Source organism: Didymosphaeria variabile (genome assembly GCF_027946475.1).
Source record: "Didymosphaeria variabile strain IMI 356815 chromosome Unknown scaffold_1, whole genome shotgun sequence".
NCBI classification, from domain to species: domain Eukaryota; kingdom Fungi; phylum Ascomycota; class Dothideomycetes; order Pleosporales; family Didymosphaeriaceae; genus Didymosphaeria; species Didymosphaeria variabile.
The window spans coordinates 4,242,348-4,265,185 of record NW_026611620.1 but is presented as its reverse complement, the minus strand read 5'-3'; the positions used below and the strand labels follow the sequence as shown (position 1 = coordinate 4,265,185).

Below are 22,838 nucleotides of genomic sequence, written 5' to 3'. Positions count from 1 at the left end.
GCCAGTTCTTTAGGTCGTCGGGAATCTCTATTGATGTCTTCCGTCAAAGATCGCTCAGATCACGGGTTCATCCTACTCACCGTAGAGTGCTGTCATGTTGGAATTCTCTACCGTAGTAGATTCGACGCCATTGATGGTCTCGTGGCTGACGACTCTGAAACGCGCTGGAATACCTCTCTTGTCGAATAATGGGTGAGGAGCTGTATACGCGTTTGGGAGCGCTATGACCTTATGTGACAGAACAACAACGATCAACGAGACGGTGAAAATAAGCTTCATTGTGCTCCAGTGCGATGGCAAGGTAGATTTTCTCTGGGAAGGCTTGATCGACTAAAGACCGCATGGGCGGTACTGTGAATTCTTGCCTACTTGTAACCATACTGAACTCGCATAGGCATCCACCCGCATTCGGCGGTACAGTTCCCGCGCTGGCCACAGTCCCTCACCCTGTGCTCGCTTGCAGATGGCGCCTGCACACTCTTCTAAGCCATCGGACGTTTCTACATTTGCGGAATGAGGGACGTGGAATGACTCCGGGTCGCTTGATGATATGCAGTACAGATTTCCACGAATGCCATGGCATTAGGCGTTCAGTCGATGCTACACCTATGGTATCTGCGTTTACGGGCATCTTCTAAGCCTGCATTTTCCCTGATCCGGCCGTTTACGAGGCGAAATCGGCATAGCAATAAAGATCCTTGAACGAAGGTGTATGGGTTCAGGAATATTTGATGAATCGTGCAGAATATGCCTTTCTGCCCCTGGCGCTTGGCGCTGGGATCTGACGTGCGTTTTAGAGCACGTCGGCTACCGTCACATTGTCTAGATGTACGCGCCAATACAACATGTTTGCAGGATCCATCTTGGTGGCCCGTGGCGGCTGATGACACTACAGAAGCGATGGCAGCTTCTCGCCTGCATGAGTTTCCTTTCGGCACTTTTCTCGTCGACCTTTCGTTGGGTTCATTCACTCTGCTGTACTGCTGTGCTGCTAGCCACAATACCGTGGTTACAGCCAGCACAAGCGTATACGCAGGCTATGTCTAGATACGGAAAGACTCATACTTGCTGGCAAGTATTAATTGGTGGGGTGGCTGTGGGCATGAGTCCATCCAGGGGCATGTCAGTGATAGCGATATAGGCCCAGAACAACGTTTGGTGACCTGGTAGGGCATGTACATTATGATTGTGTGTCGCAGGGCTGAATCGGAATAGATGAAAGTAGCGGGGTCATAATTAGCGCGAAATCATTTCGAGGCTAGCTGTTTTGGGTGGTGTAAATCCATCCTTGACCTTGTGAGTGCAGTCTAGTCTAGTCTAGAGCGAATGGATATAAATTTTTCGTATGCTGCAAATCATCTAATCGCTACCAGTTTTGAACGTGGAAGCGTTGAACGGCTTGCAAATGTACCGTACGGGGCTGAGCATTTGACCACCGGTGAATGTCAAAAACGCACTAACTGAACCAGGACTAACGTACGCCTCACCACTCACCCCGCGTTCGCGGAACAGCACCCGCTCAACTGTCTGTCCCATATCTTTATCATAGCACTGCCTCAATCGCAACCCGCGCAAACGCCAAAAGGATCCATCAGTGCATCCACATGATGTGCACCTGATGACCTTCGGCGAACCTGCACCGGCTCACAGCGAGGTGAGAGCTAGCGGGCATACTGCTCTACACGGCCCCGCATAAGAGGTACCCTGTGGTGTCCAGCCATGTAGGTTCAAAGACAGCTTATCTCTTGGTATTGAAGTAAGCTCTGTCGGATCTGTATGCGGGCACATTGACCCAAACCAGGTCACAGAATGCTCTCAGGGCTGATACCAAGCTTCGTACGTGCGATAAGAGCGAGCCTAGCCCAGTACCACATGCAGGCCAGCACATCCTTTGACAGACTCGAGTTCATGTCCCATACTTCGAGATCAGGCTCACATACATCCACTCCGAGGGAATAATTCTCCGTGAGGCAAGAGCTCAATAACAACACTGATAGTAATTATGATTGATTGATTGAATTAATTGTCATTAGTTTTCAAATGCTTCCTCTGGTACTAAAAGACCTTGCTGCATAGAAGTCCGCTTGTCGCGACTCCATCTCTCTATCTGGCCCCAATCCGCACATTGGCGATATGACTTTGAATGCAAATCCAAGAACTCAGAGTTGTTGTTCTTCGGCCAAGTGAAAGTGTAAAGACTGAGGTCGCCGGTGCACATCACGGAAAGTCTAAGTACTTCGACGCAGTGATCTTTGCAGCCGGTGTTAATCAATGAAAGTGATAACCAAAAAAAAAGACGGTTGACCCACCCAGATGTCTGTACCAATAGTCCATGTCTTCTCGATTCCATGTCTGCTCGGTCTTATGGCTGTATAAAAAAATATCTCATCTTGTTCTGAAGGAAACAGTCAGTCGGTCTTCGTGTCATATTCATAAGGAGATAGATTCAAGATCACCAACCAAACAGTGGAGCTCATGATGGACACCTAGAGCTGCCAAATAACCGCCGCCCCTGACTTGGGATATTTGTCTCTGCATCACCGCCTTCTGTGACTACTTCCTCTCTTGTTGCGTTGAAATACAAGTCTGAGTGCGGATATTAGACCATGAATAAATGCTTCTGTAGGTCTTTATCGCTCACTTTGAAGGAGCTTTTTCCATGCAGCAGAATTCCCGGGGCTGGGTGGCCCTGAAAATGCCGTATAAGACGTGAAGTTCGTCGCATGCTCATTGCTCGTCATAGTTCCGAGTTGCGATCGAAGTGTCCGCACTGCTTTCTAGTTAGCTAGAATCGTGTCTGTGTTGTTCTTCGGAGCTACTATACATCTTGTTATAGGAGCATTGGGAACTCCGTTGTGCGCGAATAAAAAAACAAGAAGGGCAACGTGCAATGCAACGATGTATAACCCAAAGGTAACATAGAGCAGTTTCCAACGCGCACTCAATCGTTGCTCTTGTTTCCTCTCGCCCGTCTCTCCAGAAAGAAGGGCTTCTCCTTCTTCAATCGTACGCATCGTGTTGCTGTTGATGCTTCCCACCGAGCTCGAGACCGCATAGGAGAGCCTCTGTCTTTCGACCGCGTAGGATATGCGCTGTCGCCTGTTTGCAGGCCACCGAAGCATATGCGAACAATTTTCTCCCGTGCCCAGGTCAGTCGGAACCGGGAATGTATTGCATGGGCTGTAATGCTCACTGCATGTAAGCTTATGGCATGGGTATAGGGCACTTCCAGCCTTGTGGGCTTGCATGCCCGCTTGAGGCAGGATTTCGCTTAAGGTGCAACTTGCAGGATCGTATGGAGCATGCCCCCAAAGCGGAGATGTCAACTAAGCGTGGCGATCTTGGCCCCCGTTGCGGCTGCCGCATCGAACGAACTCTTTACCGGACCGTACCTCAACAATTGATTCTATCGACAACTCAAAGTTTTCAGTATAGCAGTACCTTTGTTTGACTGCTGTTCCTTTTCTCACGTCGCCAATATGCACCGGTTCTTGACAACTCTCGGTCTTCTTCTCACTCTGGCGTTGTTCGCCAGAAGCTTTCCGGTTGCGAGCCCAAGTAAGTAGGATTTGGTGACGAACAAACAACCAAAAAAAGAAGCTCATAGAAACAGGGCTTGTGGAGGTCAACATGCCAAGAGAATGTGATGAAGGTGACAAGGTTCTCAAGAGTATGTATCTCAACAGCAAAGCTCAAGATTGTGCTGAGACTTTTCAAGGGAGCAAGTACGATGTCATAATTGGTAGTTTCGATATCTTCCAGATTGCGGCTCCCTGTTATGGCTTCAGAAAGAACTAATACTAGAGGCTATACACGGGTCCACGTTTGAGTGTATTGTATGAATATCAATGGACACATTGTATGCTACATAACAATAACTTTCTAGAGTTTGTATGAACTTTGTGGAGTTTGTATGAGGTTGCGATCCTGTGAGACTCCATTACAAACTTTTCTATTCGATAATCTTCTGCGAGTTCGAAAGTTGATGCCGTGTGATATTGATCCAATAGGGATAATGGGCAAGCAATACTCAACGGGAAATGATCGATGTCGAGCAAACCCCACGGACGCGGATGCATGGAAGCTCCATGCTCCCAGGTCGAGCATGACAAGTGCTTGATACGTGCGTGCTTTCCCAGCCAGCTTACAGAAGGTTGTCTTTGGACACTTTATCACGTGCTGTCAGGGAACATTCGTGGGAATAGCTGAAACATGACTTGTTGGTGTTCTGTTGAGCGGTGATGCTTAGGAGCGAACCATAGATTGCGGAAGGCTGCTTGCTAGCACGAAGAGCTGCGCAGTCAACCTCTGCATCGCCTATCACACTTCCACCGTCCTTTCCTCACCTATGTCCACATATGCGCTATTTAGACCTTACCGATCATGGTTGTGCAGCTTGTGCCGCTGATCTGCAAGAGGTCTGAATCTTCCACAGTCATTGCTTCCAAAGGGCATCATGTCCGTACGTGCATGTTCTTTCTCTCTACATCAAGTTTTTCCTTCGAGCTCCTGTACGCTGCAACGGAACAAAATTGTGGTGTTGTCATCTACGCCTTGTTTGTGGTCTAAAACCAGTATGTGAGGGGCAGGTAATATGACCAACGTTGTATGATTGGCTCGCCAGGGAGTGAAGAACCACGAAGGTAGGCTAAGCATGAGTTCTACCATCTTGGCAATAAACATGGAGGACAGACTTTGGAAGCGACCACCAATCCGGTGTCTTGCCCCCCTCGGCTCCCATCGTTGGGTAGCAGTTCGGAGGAGGTAGAAAGCGAGTGTACCTGGGGGCCACATCACCAAATCTGGTAACTGGTCAAAGCTTACACGTGTGGCATCCTTTCCGACAGGCGTTAGCCATTTGTGAGTTCACCGGTGTCTTTTGATTTTACTGCACGTCTTATCGGAGCCCCAGAAGTATCCCCATGGCAGTTGCCTAACCACGCGCTAAAGTTACCTCAAGCCCGTCAGCCGAACGACTCCGGATTTAGGAAATTTTGCAGCGTGGCCGGCCAGGATTGCGGGCATCAAAGATGGCCAGAGAGTGGTCATTTCTGTATCCTGCATGAGCGTGTAGCCAAATGGATTGCGTGACGGGGCGAAGCACGGCTACACTCTAGAATCGCTGAGATGATGCCCTAGGTATGGCATGATATAAGGAGAAGATCGTCTTCATTACTCCTAGGCTTCCGGTAAAAGAGACTTTGCGCTATTACACATACAGCAGTAACCAGCTTTACACTCTCTTTGGTAATAATATTCGCTTCTCACGGTCTCAAATCATACCAAGCATGATTATTCACGCCCCTTCAGTCCCGACCATCATTGGTGTACTCAGCTTTCTGCTATTCCTCGATGTGCTCGCCGTATGTTTACGGATCTACGCGAGACGAGGTCTAGGTCAGAAGCTCCAAGTTGATGATTGGCTCATGGTGCCAGTCATCATTGGCGTCTTTGGCTGTGCCGCCTGTCTATTTCACGGTACGCAGACAGCTCCAGAAACTCTCTCAATACTCACAAAGAAAGGCATCCGAAGAGGGTCGATGGGATATCGCTTTTCGCCCATTATAGACCCTTCAGCAGACTCTGCAGAGCTGCAGTCTCGATCAGATCCCTATGCTCAGGAATGGGTGATCGTGGAGACTCGCTTAGTAGGATCATCACGCACACACAACCTCTAGTATATGACTGACGTGATCAGCTCGAGTCGTCATTTTTTAATATCCTCCAACCAACCCTGGGACTCATCAAACTGGCTGTTGTACTATTCTATCGTCGTCTCTTCGTAATCCAGAAGCATTTTAGCGACGCTCGAAACTTGATGATTTCCGGTATGGCGACCATCGTCGTTCTGTGGACTCTTGGATACACATTTGCCAAACTGTTCCAATGCGGCAGTCACTCGTTTGAGCGAAGGCCCTTTTACGACTTCGACTATTCTACAGCAGTCTGCGTGGATACATTGAAGCTAGGATATTCTTTTGCGATCACAGACTTCATCACCGATGGCCTGATTGCCCTGATCCCAATTCCCTTGGTACGCTTCTCGAAGGTTCACTTCTGCAAACTCAAAGGCTGACTCATGATTAGATATGGAAGCTTCAATTACCAATTCGCCAACGTCTGGCCGTCATGGCAATATTTGCGGTTGGCTTCATGTCAGTACTTCGTTTATACAACTAGTCACCCAGGCTCATCTTCATAGATCAATAGCTGCCTCTGGTGTACGCTTGGCCGTATCGGTCTGGATACAACATGTGAACGTAGACCCCGAGTTTGACGAAGAACTCAACCTTACAGCCGAGCTCTTCTGGGGTCTCATCGAAGCTACCACTGCTCTCCTCGCTTGCTGCCTTCCGACTCTTCGTGCACTTATTAAGGTGCCTTTCGTCAGCAGTACTATTCGAAGTTTGCAGAGCTTCCTCTCTATTGGCAGCAAGTCCCAAACCTCTTCGATGGATGCGCCGAAGTCGCCACCACTGCTCCAAACTTATTCGGCCGGGTCGGAGAAAGGCAGTGGCTATATCGTCAAGCATTCAGGCATCACAGTGCAGTCTTCTAGGGTCAATGCATTATAGATTGCGCTCCGAGTTAGTCAACATAGACGGAGTTGGGTAGGCGGTGGTACAACGGCAGTGTCTTTACAGCTAGCACAGAACCTCATAGATCTCAATTTTTCTGAAACGTTAGAGCAATATATAGCCTAATAAAGATAATGGTTTCATATGAAGGCGTTCTCCGACGTGACCTCGGACCACTGAGTGCTGTGAGCATTCCCATCACGTACCAACCTCCAAGGTCACTATCATCGCTGCTCAGAAAGCTTACCTCTATGCATCACCCTGATAATCGATTCTGCTAGCAATATAGTGCCTGTGACTAGAGCTCTTAAAGCGCGTATCAGCCTCCATGGGCTCATTTGTGCTGAGCCAGGTCGTAGCGATGTCTAGGTCATCCCAGGATTCAGTTTCGCGACGGCTACCTATGATCAGTGGTCAGTGGTCCGTCTCCTCAGTATGAGTATTTCTTATTATGACACGTAATTGCGGACTGAGCGTGGGAAAAGTTAGTTCGGTTCAGCGTTCGATCTGCTGCGCTGAGTAGAGTTCCCATGGTGACTGGGGTTGGAGCAGGGTTTATCTTGTGGGGAAGTAGCATGGTTAGAGAGTTGATCGCCTTGAAACCGGTCTTATAGATGATCGTTTGATGGAACCAACTGTGTTCGACACCCTTCGTGGTACGTATCTGCTAGATGTAGGGCTGCGTGTACAACGCACTTATGGAACTGCTCCAGGGCTTCATTGCGTGTTCGATCACTCAAGCTAACAGAGAGTTCCTCTACGAGATCCTTGAGATGCTGTGTAAGTCCATGATGAGCAATGCAATCCTTGAGTATCTAGATCTTGACTTCGTGCCCAGGTGATATCGGAACCACGTGCGGACCGAAAACAGCGAACAAGGGTGGTCGCTTTCAAGTCTATAAGGACTAGGATACAAACCCGTTTGCCGGCCTCCGAACATAGAGGCATAATCCACACAGTAAATCATCAACCATGGACAAATGCGAAGCTTTGGAGGCTGCCCAGGTGCCCAAGTGCAGGTGGGCATGACAGCACGTGGCAGAGACCTTTTGGTTGAGACTAGCCACATAAAGCTAGCGTCTTGGCGAGCCATGTTGCTGCCTCCAGCTGGACCTTTCATTCTTGCCCCAGTGTCTCTTACATGGAACTGAGCGCATGACCAACCCGCCAACGCTGAGACCGGTCTCAGTGATTACGCGGACCTAAAACATGGACACGGAGGTTGCAGTCGCGGCTTCATGTGAAACCAGCAACTACTTACAAGATGGGATATTTCCTTTCTTAACTTTACCGAGAGGTCAGTCTGTCAGGGCTAGAAAATCACACGTCTGATTTTGATTTCCAGAACTTCGTGACTACATTTACGAATGTGCTGGACCATGCGCTAAGCCAATCTCAAATGAGAGATCGACGTTCATCAATGCCCGACATCACCCTTGGCCGGACGCCGATAAATTCACTGGCCTTGTCTTGACCTGTCGTCAAGTTCATAGAGAATGGATTTCTCGCAATCCGTGTTCCAGGAACATATCCCTGCGTATAACGGATGTCAACGAATATATCCAAACCTTCTTGGTACCAACTGAAGAGCCTAGGGGACCGATGGCCTTGCGTATATTGGAGAACTACAAATCTGGATCCCACTCAGGATCCCACTCACCCGTTATCGATATAACTCCATTGATCGAACTGTCCCTACGCGATCCAAACTTAAGGGTGTCGTTCGCCTCGAAGAAAGCGTATTGCAGGTCTGGCGATGATCTAAACTCCCTGACTGATGTCTTGATCGCACGAAAAGCGCTGACCAGTTCGAACCCAGTGGGCCCGGTTGTAGAGTCGCTGGACCCTACTTTAGTCTTATCTGGATCCGAACTGACGCTTTTATCTCCGATTACTGCACCCGTCAGTAAGGTGAAGGTGTCATGGAAAGCTGATGGAGGTGGTGCTAATACAGATGACGCGCTTATTCTATTATTCGATCCGAGAAATGCTGCTCCGTGGATGCACAATGATTGGACATACAGCTCCAACATAAACACGATGGTTTGGGACCTCGAGTCTGGCGACATACCTCAAGAGTACTTTGACGAGGACGAACGCCTGCGCTGTGAGTTCTGGAAGAGTCTGAACCTACATCGATTATCGTCAAGCTGGAAAGTCTGGATAGGCGTGGAGGGCCGGGAAGTTGTTCAGCTGTCAGGGCCCAGCAGACTCGGCTTGGGATGGGTGTGGGATCACGAAGAGAAATTGCCGCAGGATCATGCAGAAGAACAACAGGAATTCACATGCCGCAGCGAAGAGGACGACGAAGAGGACGACGAAGAGGAGAAGGGAGAAGGGAAAACACAGCCAGGGGAAGAAGGATCTGACAGCGAAGAAGACGATATGGAATATGATGAAGGAGAAAATGTTGGTGAAGAGGTGAGGGAGGAGCTTGCATGGCTGGAGGCGCACATCAGAAGACCTGAATAGATCGCCCAATGAAATCACATCTTCACGGTCAAGGCCATTTGTGGGGCACCTTCACATACTAATCTAGTGATGAGGGGGCGATGGGGTTGAGGTGAACTATCCCGCTTTATCTCGGTGCTCGTCAAATGCTGACCATATCGGGGGTTTCCCGAACTGGAACCCAATCTAGCCTGTGACGCAGACCAATCATCTCTCACTAGCACAGCAGTCACCTAACGCTGCCTCTAAGGCTGTCCATGCCATGCTTCTTTGCCGATTCGAGTGAGCACCAAATTCCCTATTTTGCTGCCTTGACCCGCGCTTTGTCCTCGTCACTGTCATACCCAGGCGGTACTTCGCCCCTTTCCGCCATATTAGAAATTGGCCTCCCACCCAACTCGCCCTTATTGTCCATTGCCACGGTCGGCTCTGTACCCTCGCCGCGCCGTTGAACAGGAATCAGTGCATCATAATATCTTGGGATGGCGTAGCCAAGGATTACGGTCAACATAGTGAGATGGGCAATGATGAAACCAGTAATCATCATAGGGTCGTAGCGGAGGGTGTGGAATTCGGGGTAAGCAAACGAGAAGATGATTGCAAGGACCGGGCCGCTGATGTAGCGGAGGAGGATGGGAAGGAACGAAGGAATCGTCCAGTTTTTCCCGACGCCTACGATGACGTTCAGATCGCGGCGTATTTGGTTGCCCTGTGTCATGTAAATCGTGTGATACTTGCACGATACTAGGCAAGCGTGCACTTACGGAGTAGAAAGCAAGGAACCAAAATTTACGAACGAAAGTGCTCGAGTTCCAAATATCCTTCTTGGTAAACTTAGGGGCCGCAGTGTCTGGAGAACGCGCGATAACAGTCGCAATGATCGCACAAACAACATATAGCCCAATGCCTGCACCCACCCCGGCTCCGGGGTTGCTGATGCCGTGCGCCAGAACAATGCCGAAGAGCTGGCCTCCGAAAAAGCCAAAATTGTAAACAGCAAATGCTGGCAGACCAGTTTGCTGAACGATGTCGGACCATCGGTATACTGTCGTCGAGCTAGTCACCTCGGTCCAGACCACGAAAATGAGTGCAATATTGTTGACCCATCGATCGACACCATCCAGAAGGTAGTAGCCGAATTCAGTGCAATACTGCGATGTCTATGAGATTATGCCGAAATCATTCAAAGTGGTAAACTCACCGGGATACACATGAGAAAAGATATGACAGTGAGTATCGTGACGACCCAGGGCCGCGACAGCTTCGTCAGACCAGAGTCACAGATGAGTGTGACAACTACGTCTAGCATAACGAATGCGGAGCTAAAACCTAGGACTATCAGAGTGAAGAACAATAGGATGGCCCAGAAGTTGGCTCCAGGCATCTGTAGCACAGCTTCAGGCAGTGTCAAAAAGCCCACGACGAAGGCACCAAGTCTGAACAAATGGTTTAGTACGGTCGACCTCAGCATCATCTTTCTCATAGAGAATCCACTTACCTCACACCATCTTCGGGCCACCTTCGCAGATAACCGACAACACCGAAAACGGCGAATGCCGCAAAGTTCTCGAATAGCACGTTGCTACCACAGATGAGAATCGCATCCATCACAGCGTTAGCGTGCTTTTGGTTATCTAAAGGTGGAGGTACAAAGTCAGTGTAATGTTCGGCAACCAGGGGGTGGGTGAAGTAGGTGTTCTGGCCAGCTGCTAATGTCTGACAGTTTCAGACTTAGAAGTGTAACGCTTAGGGTCTTAGACGATCGCCCAGCACGAACACCCACTTTGTACCCCGGTATTGCGTACAGCTAGCGTAACTCGTGAAGTAGCCAAAGCCAATTCCAGTAGAAAAGAAAACCTGTCATAGTTAGTTGTGATACCTATACGAGTGACGCGCATATGCGGCTCATTAGGACACTTACTTGTCCAACAGCAGTCTGCCAAACAGTTCCAGAGGCCAGCTGATCGCTTCGCCAATTCGTCCAGACGAGTGCGACTCCTTCTCTGGCATTCTCGAGCGATAGTGCTCTACCTACGAAGATGATCGTGGTGACAATTGGCAGGCCCATTGTAAAGTATACAACTCGACCAGTCATGCCAACTCCGCGGAAGATTGAGATCCAGATGAGGAACCAAACAAAGATGGACCATCCCACAGTCTCTCCGACGATTTTAACGTGAGGAAAACCCGTGTAAGCCTGTACCGAGTTGCCATCGGGACTCAGGCTGCCTTCTGTAATATTGCCAACAGATAGAACGTCATTCCAGTAGAAGCTGGTACAGAGTCAGTGCACGTCAGGAAGGTGAGGGTAGTTAAGTGGTGCCTATGTCTAGGATACGTCAGTTTCGTATCCAGGCGTGACGTACTCTTCAAGTCGACCTTCCCATGGCAGTGGGCTCGTGAAGCTCCATCGAAAATAGCTCATGATCCAGGCAAGATTGACTGTGAAATACTGCACAACTAGAAAGCTGACTATCACGGGTCCAAGGCCTACTCCCTTCAAGCGGCGGTTGATGTTGTTGAACGCGATGACGGTACCGCCGCGATAGGCTTGACCAATGGACACCTCCAGAATTAGGGATGGTATGGCGATCTGCCAAACCCGAAGGTACAAAGTCAGTGTGTATGATTGGAAGAAGTGGGGTTGGTATATTTGCTTGTTTCCCAGCTAAGCGAAGGACATATTCTTTTCTCAAATCGTAATTAGATGAACAAAGATTGTGCTTCGCTTGGCAGGAAGGACGCATCCACGTTGTACCCGGGAGACTTGCCAGAAATACGGCTAGCAAATATGGCACGAACCATTGGAGCCCATAGTTGTTGTACAATACAGACGGATACCGCAACAGGTTGCCCTGACCCGCGCAACCGCCCATTGCGGCAAGCAGCTAAGGGTGGGTACCAAGTCAGTGCAATGTTCAGAAAACAAAGGAGTGGGTGGAAGTAGGTGTCTCGGCTAGCTGTGAATGTCTGAATATGTCGACATATGTGGAAAGTCTGATAGTCCGAGACAATCGCCCAGCAGGAGCACCCACTCTGCACCTACAAAAGCGGCACGCGATGGCCATTGGTCCCGCCCATCGTCTGACGTTGGGGGAGGTGGAGCTAGTAAAACGCCCACTTTCTTGAAGTATCGTAAAACCATCTCGCCAATTGGGTCGTAGGGCGTGAAAAAGTAGATTGAACAGACAGACCCTTATGCGGGTGTTGGATCTACCCTAACCTTCCGGCTGGTTCATTATGTATCTCGATGAAGATCAGCCACTGGGATCTTGCCGGCCTTGCCAAGCCCTGGAGCTCCTACGGGCACAAACGATCACATTGCTATCGTTCGGCTTTGGGCTTGGCCGCTGGGTGCCCTACATTTGAAGAGGACAGACTTGTGGCTTTGACGGTTGTTGAGATACTGCTGTACCATTGGGACAATATGCCTAGCTCCTCCGTGACACCGTATCGTTCCTGGGCATATGCACTTTACATCTCTTGGGTGAGAGGCTTGACTATGTCTCAAATGTGGTGATGGTATGGCAAAGGTCGGAACTTGGAGCGTTCATGCCAAGATCCCGCCCCGTGAAACGTGATTCTTGCGCCTGGCGTACGTCAAAAAGTGGAACAAATCCGCTGCCTGCAAATCATCAGCAGTCTTGGCTTCCGCTTTTCCGACTTGGATAGATCTCGGTATATCTTGGCTTTCCGCTGTAAATTTGTCTCGCGCTTCTGGCGTGCTTCCGCCGCACCGTTACGTGCTGCCAAATCTCCACCACGGACGCTTGGGATTTTCGATGACATCTGCAGACAGGTGCGGCGAAGAGAAGCGTGACCGCCGGGTGTAGGTCCCAAGGTGAACTAGCCGTCTTTGGATTAGCGTAAGAACACCCCAACTTCCATCACTTGATCGTCGCGACCAACATCGAGCAATCTCCTAGGGCTTTCGAGGTGCTCAATCTAGTTATTGAGTTCGAATAAGTCAGTGAACCCTCATATACCCATATGTCACGGGGATTGTTAAAGGGTCGAGCGCGAAAGCCCACCTAATGATTCAATGTTGACATCATGACGGGTGCTAGCTCTGAAGGGTGTAACTGCGTAAACTTTCTCAACCACAAATCGCACACACACATTCGAGGAATACCTTCTTTGAACTTTATTCCCACCATTCGAATCACATTGTGACTGTTTCTATCAACGAATACACAAATACCAACATGCCTCGTCAAGTAGCACCACCGCCATCTGGAGAGTTTCAGGTCGTCCTCTCCAAGCCTTTCTCCGGTAAGATGAACATCATATAACCGATGACAGACACAAACTGATCCAATTACACCAGGCGCCCCAACACATCAGATCGAAGTCATCGGCGAGCCCAACCGTTCCGCAAGCATCCGACGCACAGAATACAACGGCGGTGGAAAGTCGTCAGAGAAGAAGGGCGATGTTCCTACGTAAGCTTTTATACCCCCACTACACTATCCAGACACGACCCTACTCGCCTAAATCACTCTCTTGCTTTCATTCTAACATGCGTTATACAGTGACGATGTCAAAGAGCTCCTTTCTCTCGTGAGCCGGCTACGAGGCTTCCCATCGCACGCTTCGAAAGACGTCTACGGCTTGGATACCAAGGTGGATTTCAACACATTCGAGATTCAGTGGGGTAATGCGGATGATGACTCGGCGGCAGACGTTGTCAATGAGATTGCGGGCGAGCAGAAGGACGACTTCAAGCGGATTGTAGACAGCATTGAGGCTTTGGCAAGGACATTCGCTAAGCAGGACTCAGCGGTGTAAGCTGTTTGATGTATCGCTTCGAGAAGTGAGAACCCATCATTCGTCCAAAGACGACAAAAGTAGGGAACATTTTCCTAAAAAGAGCGATATAGTAGTTCGGCAACAATAAAAGTTTTTCCAAGTAAACCATTTCGTTTCACACTGCCTGTTGGGATTTATGTCATATAATCCTTTCCAGAAGCTAGGATTAAGCATCACGAAAGGAACATGTTTGTTGCGGTTGCATTCTAGTCTCTTTATTTCCCCTTCTCCATGAACTGCAATCATGCACGAGCTCAAGCATCAACACTCTCGAGCTTCCACACATCAGCTGTACGGATTGATGTTACATGTTCGACAACTTCCTTATTCTACGAGCTTTTGAAACCAAGGAATGTGGTCAAGACTTTCAGTGAAGGTGTTGGCCTTGAGAGATGCTGCTTCGGACTGAGATGCAATCTAAAAGTTCTTCCCGAGCAGGAATATCTGGACTCCATTTGTGAGTCTATTCGTCGAGCCAAGTGGTTGTAGCGGTAGCGCCTGTCCATGTAGTTGAAGTTGCTGTCTTCCACGGCTCGGCCCGAACGGTTCGGAAGCAAAGTAGAGGACCGCGTTTAATTCCAGACCAAATAAAGAATCGTCACTCCGCGAGACATTCGGTGGTGATGTTGTTATGTGTAGAGGATAGTGTGTTCCGAGATAGCCTCTCACGTTACGGCCTTCAAGTCGTAGCAATATCTATGTTGATCGTATGAAATATGTATTATGTTTCAGTGTTGTCTTATCTTTGGCTACACGTGTGGACATAGAAAGTCTACTCGTGTGCCTAGTTTTCTCCTGAGTGTCGGCAATTCTTCGGCTGAACGCTTGCGTTATGGGTCACATAAGAGCTCTTGTAATCGAGTCAAAAGAGAAAGGGGGAAGCGCTTCATAAGTTACTGGTTTCCCGAGATTTTTGTTGCTCGAATAACTTAGACTCACTTCATCATTTTGGAACTGAAGCCTGATATGCAGATATATCCAATTATTAGGCCGTGTATAATACATTTCCTTCATACATACGAAAGCGCTGTGTTGTAATGAATGCTTTTTGGCGTCGGGCCGGGTATGTCTTTCCAAGGACTGAGGCCGCCATGTCCCTGCACGCAGGCAAACCGCACCCAAACGCCTGTTTCACATCCTCGAAGTAACCGAGGTTTCAAAATAAATGCTCCGACCGCTTAGAACTGACGGTCCTAAAGCTCCTGCCCCTAGTAATACCCCCTGCTTTTTCTTCATCGTCCAGCTCGCGGATTGTTTCCAGCTCAAGCCCGTTGTTGCTGGAGATCTTGGTCTCGTTGAAGCCAAAGTTCAATCCGTTCATCCCGCTGGTGCCTTCCAGGGCTTTCAGGTCCATGATTGGGGTGCCGGGAGTGGTGCTGTCGCGCTTCTTGCTCACAGTCCAGGCCCAGCTGCGACGGCTGGTGGTACCCTCAGAAGGAAGGCGCTTAGAGGTGAGAGAGGCGTGCACTTCTCGGAGGAAGGGGCGTAGGACGGGTATGCACTGCACGAGGATGGTTCCGGCGACTTCAGAGGAGTACCAGACGTTTGAAATGCCGTTACGTTCTAAGAATTGTAAGACGAGTGTTGGACAACGGCGAAGGTAGTTGGAGACTCACGATAATAGTACGGATCACGCTTGTTGCCTTCATCTTTCCAGGCCACGCGAATAGCTGCGACTACCGCGACACTAGAAGAAGTTAATTGATGCCTGTAGTGCTGAGAATCAAGTTCCACTTACACCACTCCCAGGCTCATCGTGATACAAAGACCGATTTTCTCGTTCTTTCTCATGTCCAACTTCCAAGTTATCCACCAGGGAAAGAATGCAAAAACGAAGTCCATTACGATGTTGTAAATGTTGCCAGCTTCTTTGAAGTCATCGCGGAAGGTCTTGTCGAGGCAGAAGTCCAGTCTGTACCAGACGTCGTAGCTCTTCTCGTCGCACAGCTTCGCCCATTGGAAGATTACTTTTACCGCCATCCATACATTCATCGTAACGATGCAGAACCAGATGATCCATTGCTGATATTTGTTGGTGAGTTTGAGAAGGGTGACACCGAACGCGGTCTTGCTCCAAGCTTGGCCGAGGACGTTGGTACACGAAGATATGTTGATGAGAATGTGCATGCGATCGTCCCACTTTGATCCATTTACTGGTACGTAGCCGGTCGCGTATTGGTGAGAGATCATCGCATCGGTAAGCAATAGCATACTCTGTGGTGCCCTTAGCATTAACTCGACTTGCATATAAGCGCCTGAGGTACTTACCCATGCGAGTATAAGAATATAGTCGTCGTACCATAGGCCATGGCGACGAGTGATCTTGCAATAAAGCCTCAGGCCTAGAAATAAAGTCGCGCCCGCCCACAGAGACCACAGTCCCGCGTTCAACTCTTTCTCTGGATTCACATAGTTGGTGATAGAATCAGCGCCGTCACTCTCACGAGGTCGCAGCCACATAGTGATGTGGCCACCGGTTCATTCGTGCGAAATCCTAGAATTGACACAGTCAAACAGCAGTCATCGAGAGGTTTGCGAAAGGAGACGATGACAGCGTAGGATTCTGGATTCGCGAAGGCAAGCTCGTAGGATCAGAGGTGGGGCGTCCAAGGAACATACGCGTGCGCTGCATTTGTTCCGAAACGGCCGTTGGTGGATGCTATCGTTCCTCAGTCCACGATCCTGGGACACCAACTGCATAGGACCCACGCGGCGCGGTGCATTGACAGCGGGCAGCACCGATAGTCGACTTATTGAACGGCGCAGTATTGCGTTTTCGTCGATTGCTCCGCGTGCATGTGAGCGCTACCAGCCGAGTATAGTCGACAATTTCACCCACAGCTGTTGTCCTACCAGCCACCATCGCTCAAATTACCACCTACGTGTGCACGATACAAGAATAGACACGCGGATAGACACGCGGATAGAGGATGCCCTGTTTCGCCAGCTCGTGCTGGTACCTCAGGCGTGTCAAGCTGTGCTCCTAAACGTCTGCACATGTTGTCGCACTTCCCTCATCCATCGGGCCTCAAGTACCAAAGCGGCAGCCGAGTCACTCCTCGCTACGTCTCCCGATACAAGGTCTGCATGCGCTTACGCACCCACGCCGCAATCCCTGTACGCCGCCAATTTCGGCACGCGGTTTCATCTTGAACGGCACGACCGGGGGAGACCCGCCGTGTTCTGGACATGGCCCGCATCAGAGACCTCGCGAAAAACGTCAGGCTTCGAGTCAGGAGACGAAATCGCTAATCTTGTACCGTTTCGAGACACGTCAAACGCGCCAGACACGTTTCTGACGGGTACCAAGATGTGCAAAGGGGGACCGGGTGCGCGTTTCCTGGGATCTGGACTCGGTAGAGCACGCGGCGCGGGCGGAAGGTAATCCTCCGTCGCCGCACCGCCACGCCGGGGCTGGTGCGTGGCGGATACGCTAGCTGCGTTGAGGAGAGGATGGAGGGGATACCGCAGGAAGTCACTTTGTTCAAGACGAAGAAATTTCGACAATGTTACTAACTAGTGCATGGAAAAGCCTGAATGCCCACAACGCTGGGGACGCCAATCCACAATACCGAACGCCTGAAGATGCCGCTATACCAATCGAGAAGGGTGATACCTATCCGGTCTATACCTCATTTCCATCAAATTAAACAACTCTTCTCGAGAAACGCCATGACATCACCTGGGATTCCAGACCACCCGCTATCATGCCATATTGAGCTCCATTACCGCAAACGCCCCCAAGATCAAAGGAACCGGAGCCCCCCGCCATATCCACGTGCAGTAGACACCGAGGGCAAGGCTCAGGTTCTTCAAGCGCCCATGCCATGACGGCCCAGCGTGCGCGCTTCCGCGGGCGTTAGCAGAGTGACACCACCACGGTCCAGCTTTGCCTCAGCTGCGGCTCGCATCTCACGGTCACGGGCAAGCTGCTTCTTGCGCAGCTGATGTGCATGTTCCTTGTTCTTCTTCCACTCGTCCTGCTTGCGCAAGGCTGTGGTGCGCTGCTGCTCAATCTGATTGACTTTGGTGAAGAAGCGGCCCCGCATCTTCGGAAGCTGCGAGAGCCAATGGAGGAACTGAGTGCGCGCAGGCTCCTTGATCTGGCCGTCGACGAAAGGAAAAACTCGGTCATCGATGACCATTAGAGCGATGGTTGAGACGAAATTGTCGGAGATGCGGTCCTCCAGAACCTGGAGACGATCCAGGCCGATCTCCTCCACGTTGGTGAACTTCAGCCATTGCCACCAACAGCCGCGCAACTTACGGACAATGTCGTGCATCCCAAGAGCTTCACCGGCGAGAACGACATCGTTGTCCGTCGCGAGAGATTGGGCGTCGCTGCCAACGGATTGCAGGCCATATGGACAGTATTTAGCCAACGAAGTCCTCAGCCAGTCTAGAAGACGCGTGACCCCAGCGATGAGAAGTGGGTCGACTTCTAGGGTTGTGAGCTTCCGCTTGTTGCACTTGTCACAAGCTGTGGTTGACACCGCCATCAGCAAAGAAATTGGCACCTCGAAACGCGCCGCGCCACAATTCACATCGATGGTAGGACCTCGAAGTAGAGCGAGACGCTCCTGGAGAGGCCTGTTGGCAAGCTCGCGGAACTTGTCCGTAGGTTGGTTGAGGTAATGAGTGTCGTCCTGCTGCTGAACTGCAGCGGAGATGCCCTTGTTGACTGCCTCGCCGTTGGCCTGCTGAAGCTGGGCTACGTCGGTCTCGTCTGCTTCGCTACTATCGCCGATAGGGGACGACACAAGAGCTGGGCCAGGGACGGTGGTCGGCTGCTCAGCTGCCTTGACGTTTGGCTGCGGGGCCAACTTTGGGGTCGCCTGGAGATGCTACGCGTCAGTCATCTTGAACCTCTTGGAGCGGTAGATAACACTTACCTTGCCCTTCTTCTGGCCGTACATGGTGGGAAAATCCAAGATGGGAGCGGGGGGAGCCGCGGTAGGCTTGTCGCTGGTTGCGGTGTTGTGGGTTGGAGCAAACATGATGTATCTGCTCCTCGAGATCGAGTTTGGGAACGAAATGTAGAAAGGGAGAAGATAAGAGAATGAGTACCGGTGAGTCGAAGGTCGAACTTCCTTGTTAAACTGCTCAGAGGCTCTGTCGTGGGTGTGAGGGGCTGCAGGGGCAAGAGCGGATTTGCTTATATAGAGGGAGAGTGTGGTACCAAGACGCTAATGGTTCGCAGAGACGTGCTGTAGGTGAATGTCTGCACGTGCCAGGCACGCAGGTTCCAATATCCCAGCCGCTAGGCTTCCATTTCATAGGCGTTTGACAACGGGAGGCGAGCCACGGGATGCTTTGCTGTGTTGTCCTCATCGAAGCTAAAGCTCGCTGTACGAGGATCGAATTACACGGTTCTCGTGAGGATGGTACGTTGTGCCTGTCGACCACGCGCCACACCCCTCGCCGCAGTTCAAGGTATTGCTCTAATGGAGTCTGTTATCCTGATGCTCAGCATCAGAGCAGCTTCAATTGGAGAAGTCCTGACGAGAACCTCGGCGCGTGACGAGCGCATCTGCTTCTTTGGCATCCCACAACCAGAGGAAAGTACCTGCAGAATCTACTTTTTCGCGGTAGATCGCCTGCTACAATCGAATGATAATATAGTAAGGGTTGTACAGCTCCATTCTCTAGGAGCTAAACTTTATAAGTGCTGATCATCCGAAAACCTTGCTACGATCGCAGTGACGCCGGTTATAGCAGTGCCGGCCTACCTTCTGTCACGAACGAAAATCGCGTCTCCAAACCGCGTGTAACGAGGGAATCTTGTTGAATAGTACGGATGAATTGCATTGATTCCATATACATCGGATGAGAGGCCTACATATACCTAAAAAGCTGTTTGTGCTTGTTTCATATTCTTTGAGATGAAAACAACCAGCAAACCTCTGTGTCAAACATCATTTACTTGTTTGGGGCTCATATTAAGGATGTGTGCCCTGGGTGACTGTCTATATGCTCGCTTTCTCGGCTTCACGCCAACACAGCTACATCCGCTGCTGCCTTGCTATTGTTTTACTGCATCTATTGAGCATCAAATGTCGACGAGGTATTGTTGCCTTACATTGTCTTTCACTGCACAATGTCTATCGGGTCAATGTCCAAGCACAATACCATACCTCCCGACTCTATATAAATCTCGCACATAACATCCCCGAATAACCATACAAAAACCACCACCACTTAGAAAGCACCTCTGAAGTTCAACTACGATCTTCAGTCCTTTATCGTGTCAGACTTACACTCACACGACCCCTCACCAACCGTCATTCTTGAAATCAGCAATGGCTTCCCAGAATACCCCAATTCATTCTGCCCCCGTCTTGAATTTCCCCACCATGTACGGCCAGAAGTCGAAGACTCAAATTGAGGCACAAATCGCTTCGAATACGAACAAGGTCGATGCCAAGTCCAACCCTGGGCAGCTTCGCAAGACGTCGGAAGAGAAGCTTCTCGAGATCTACAACTGGGCCCGCACGATGGAAAGCAAGGAAGATGTGCGCGATATGCCGCGGGCCTATCGTCTGACCCTTCTCGAGGGTCCCAAGGTCGATCTGACCTGTGGCGGTGAGGTCGTTGGCGCAGTTCCGCTTCGGATGCTTCTTGCTACCTCGCCAACTTTCCACAAACAGTTTCTCATTGACCAGGAGATCCCGACTGTCCGTGCCGTCCATCCCGCACTTCGGGGCGCTTTGGTGTCTCTTGTCGAATATCTCAAGAACACTCTCACCAAGGCCAAATGCTATTACCTGAAGAAGACTACCTTCGAGGATGACATCGACCTCATCCTGGCTGCAGAATCCCTAGGTCTCGGCCGCTACGCAGCAAACATTCGCAGCATCTGGTGGATCTATCTCCGCACTCAGCCGGTTGAGAAGATTGGCTTTGACAAGCTCCAAGCCCTTGAGACCCGCATGGTGCCGCAGACCAAGGACTTCAAGATGACGAAGATGCTCATCGAGCGCTTGACTCGCCAGTGGTATCACTACCAGATTGCGAACCTTACCGAGTTCGATGCTTGGATGGAGAAGCTTCCCAAGATGCTCCACGCCATGAACGAGCACGTCGACAATTGGGACGCTATTCGCGCTCAGAAGCAAGCCGCGTCCAAGCAGCGAAAGCATGAGGTTGAGAAGAAGGCCTACGATGAACAGCTCCGTGCCGCCCGGGGCGGACGCGCTGGCGGCTTTGGCATGTAAATCTCATGCTAGCTCTCACATGTGGACTCATTCATAGACTCTTCATAAAATGGCTGAAGGTTCTCATAGATACGTCTCATGGTTTCAGCAGTCTTCAATTACCAGGGATATGGGCCGCAGGCATGACTGGATGCCAGCAACTGAGTAGCACGTGGAGTATAAAGGCATCGAATGAGTATTGTTAACAGTAATTGCACTGTTAGTTGCTAGTCATGTGGCGTCCAGCCATATAACAGCGTTTGGGATATTGTTATATGAGTTACAAATAAGATCGTTCACGATTTAGACGAAGTTTTACAGTATGTGATGATTTAGGGAGATGATACGTGTGGTTCGGGTGTAATGTAAAAAGCCATTGTGATAAAATCCTTATTCACTTAGACTTACACTTCCTTGTCTGAGTATCCCACCTTGCCCAAAGCATGCTCGGTGGGACTTCCAGAAGGTTGGTCGCGAGCAGTTCGTAGTCTCCATATCTGACCCCAGGAATTCTGAATGTTATGTCAAACACATCAGCACTCCTACAGCTACAGTGCGTTGCCAAAGTCGATATGCTATGTGTTGCCTCGGGATGAACACTACAGTTCCCAACTCTTTGACTAAGTACTATGACGCCCTATTCAACAAGGAGTAGCCTCGATCTTCGAACCCAATAACTACTTCAACTGCACCATCTTTTCCTGACCGCGCGAGGCCTTCCACTTCCCCTCCCGTAACCTCCGCATAGCAGTCCTCAACGCCTTGTTATCCTCCCCCTCCAACCACTTGTGCACCTGTTCCCTCTCTTGTGCCCACAAGAGATTCATTGTCTCGTTCAATTTCTGCGCAAGATATCCTAGTAGCGGATCGTCCTCCATAACAATCGGATATGGAGCATTGACTTCGATGGAGCTAGCGTAGAGCAGCTCGGTAATCTGCCATGGCTGGAGTATATGTGTTTGCGCGTCGTGGATGAAAGTATCGGGACGGTCCGTGAGGTAAGAGCTCATACCCAGTTGGCGAGCGATGTGACGAAGGGAGACTTCAGAGTAGAACGTTGGCGCTTGCAGGTCGGTAATGTTCGGCGTGGAGAGATTGATCAGCCACGTGTTCAACGTATTCAGTGCCTTCTCGTGTTCGTGCCGCAAGAAGTTGTTCATGCGACCGACATCGAAAGTGAAGGTATCTATGTTTGGATTCTGGAGGAGATGCTCGGCGAAGGTTTGCGATACAGCCGCGAGAGTGTACTTAGACACAACGCAGATCTCGCCAAATACAGTGCCAGAGGACGTGTTTGCCGCTATGAATATTGTGATCAGGTCGTAACTGAAGAAAAGATCATGGCGGTCTTTCAAGGGCCAGTTACGAACGTCCGGGTCGGTGAGATAGGGCTTGCCGAAGCCGGTAAGAGCGTGCTTTTGAGCATCGGAGAATTCGAGAGTCATTGCGGCGCGTGCGTGCTTCCGTCTCGGTGCAGGATCTCTCTGCAAGAGCTTTTTCGCACACTAGACATGTGTTTCGTTCAGAAGTGTGGTATTCGGACGCGCATGAGCCCGTGGGTTGCTGGGGAGATATTTCTGGTGAACCGGCTGTGTGGCGCGTCAAAAAAACAATTGCGCGCCGCAGTTGACCAAACACAAACGCATTGTCGGCTCAACAAAAAAGCTAGACAAACATGATCATGAGAGCTTAAATACCCCTACAATTGGCGGAGCGATCTAAATTGGTTACATGCCATACATAGCAAAAAATACTGTTTCCGTCTACACCAAAGCCATGTAGGTCGATGCTCATACCTGCAATTAGA

The 22,838-nt window shown here is 50.2% G+C and overlaps 7 protein-coding genes across 7 annotated transcripts; 3 read left to right on the top strand and 4 right to left on the bottom strand.

The window, feature by feature from the left end:
* Nucleotides 1-8,618: 8,618 nt before the first annotated feature.
* Nucleotides 8,619-9,050, top strand: N0V89_001362 (uncharacterized protein; the record flags this gene model as incomplete). The annotated part of the gene is made up of 2 exons (XM_056210175.1): nt 8,619-8,685; nt 8,746-9,050. The coding sequence occupies 2 exons, from the start codon at nt 8,619-8,621 to the stop codon at nt 9,048-9,050; spliced, it is 372 nt and encodes a 123-aa protein (XP_056076997.1).
* Nucleotides 9,051-9,327: 277 nt separating this feature from the next.
* Nucleotides 9,328-11,905, bottom strand: N0V89_001361 (uncharacterized protein; the record flags this gene model as incomplete). Its single annotated transcript, XM_056210174.1, has 8 exons — nt 9,328-9,738; nt 9,794-10,180; nt 10,231-10,465; nt 10,528-10,663; nt 10,835-10,886; nt 10,951-11,302; nt 11,396-11,622; nt 11,801-11,905. The coding sequence occupies 8 exons, from the start codon at nt 11,903-11,905 to the stop codon at nt 9,328-9,330; spliced, it is 1,905 nt and encodes a 634-aa protein (XP_056076996.1).
* A 1,329-nt stretch (nt 11,906-13,234) lies between these two features.
* Nucleotides 13,235-13,817, top strand: N0V89_001360 (uncharacterized protein; the record flags this gene model as incomplete). Its single annotated transcript, XM_056210173.1, has 3 exons — nt 13,235-13,301; nt 13,357-13,471; nt 13,562-13,817. 3 exons carry the CDS (start codon nt 13,235-13,237, stop codon nt 13,815-13,817), a joined length of 438 nt encoding a protein of 145 aa, XP_056076995.1.
* Nucleotides 13,818-14,994: 1,177 nt separating this feature from the next.
* On the bottom strand, nt 14,995-16,298 carry N0V89_001359 (uncharacterized protein; the record flags this gene model as incomplete). The annotated part of the gene is made up of 4 exons (XM_056210172.1): nt 14,995-15,401; nt 15,455-15,525; nt 15,577-16,052; nt 16,107-16,298. The coding sequence occupies 4 exons, from the start codon at nt 16,296-16,298 to the stop codon at nt 14,995-14,997; spliced, it is 1,146 nt and encodes a 381-aa protein (XP_056076994.1).
* Nucleotides 16,299-17,650: 1,352 nt separating this feature from the next.
* N0V89_001358 (uncharacterized protein) lies at nt 17,651-18,835 on the bottom strand (the record flags this gene model as incomplete). The annotated part of the gene is made up of 2 exons (XM_056210171.1): nt 17,651-18,682; nt 18,731-18,835. 2 exons carry the CDS (start codon nt 18,833-18,835, stop codon nt 17,651-17,653), a joined length of 1,137 nt encoding a protein of 378 aa, XP_056076993.1.
* Nucleotides 18,836-20,137: 1,302 nt separating this feature from the next.
* N0V89_001357 (uncharacterized protein) lies at nt 20,138-21,052 on the top strand (the record flags this gene model as incomplete). The annotated part of the gene is made up of 1 exon (XM_056210170.1): nt 20,138-21,052. The coding sequence occupies one exon, from the start codon at nt 20,138-20,140 to the stop codon at nt 21,050-21,052; it is 915 nt and encodes a 304-aa protein (XP_056076992.1).
* A 656-nt stretch (nt 21,053-21,708) lies between these two features.
* N0V89_001356 (uncharacterized protein) lies at nt 21,709-22,476 on the bottom strand (the record flags this gene model as incomplete). The annotated part of the gene is made up of 1 exon (XM_056210169.1): nt 21,709-22,476. The coding sequence occupies one exon, from the start codon at nt 22,474-22,476 to the stop codon at nt 21,709-21,711; it is 768 nt and encodes a 255-aa protein (XP_056076991.1).
* Nucleotides 22,477-22,838: the final 362 nt, after the last annotated feature.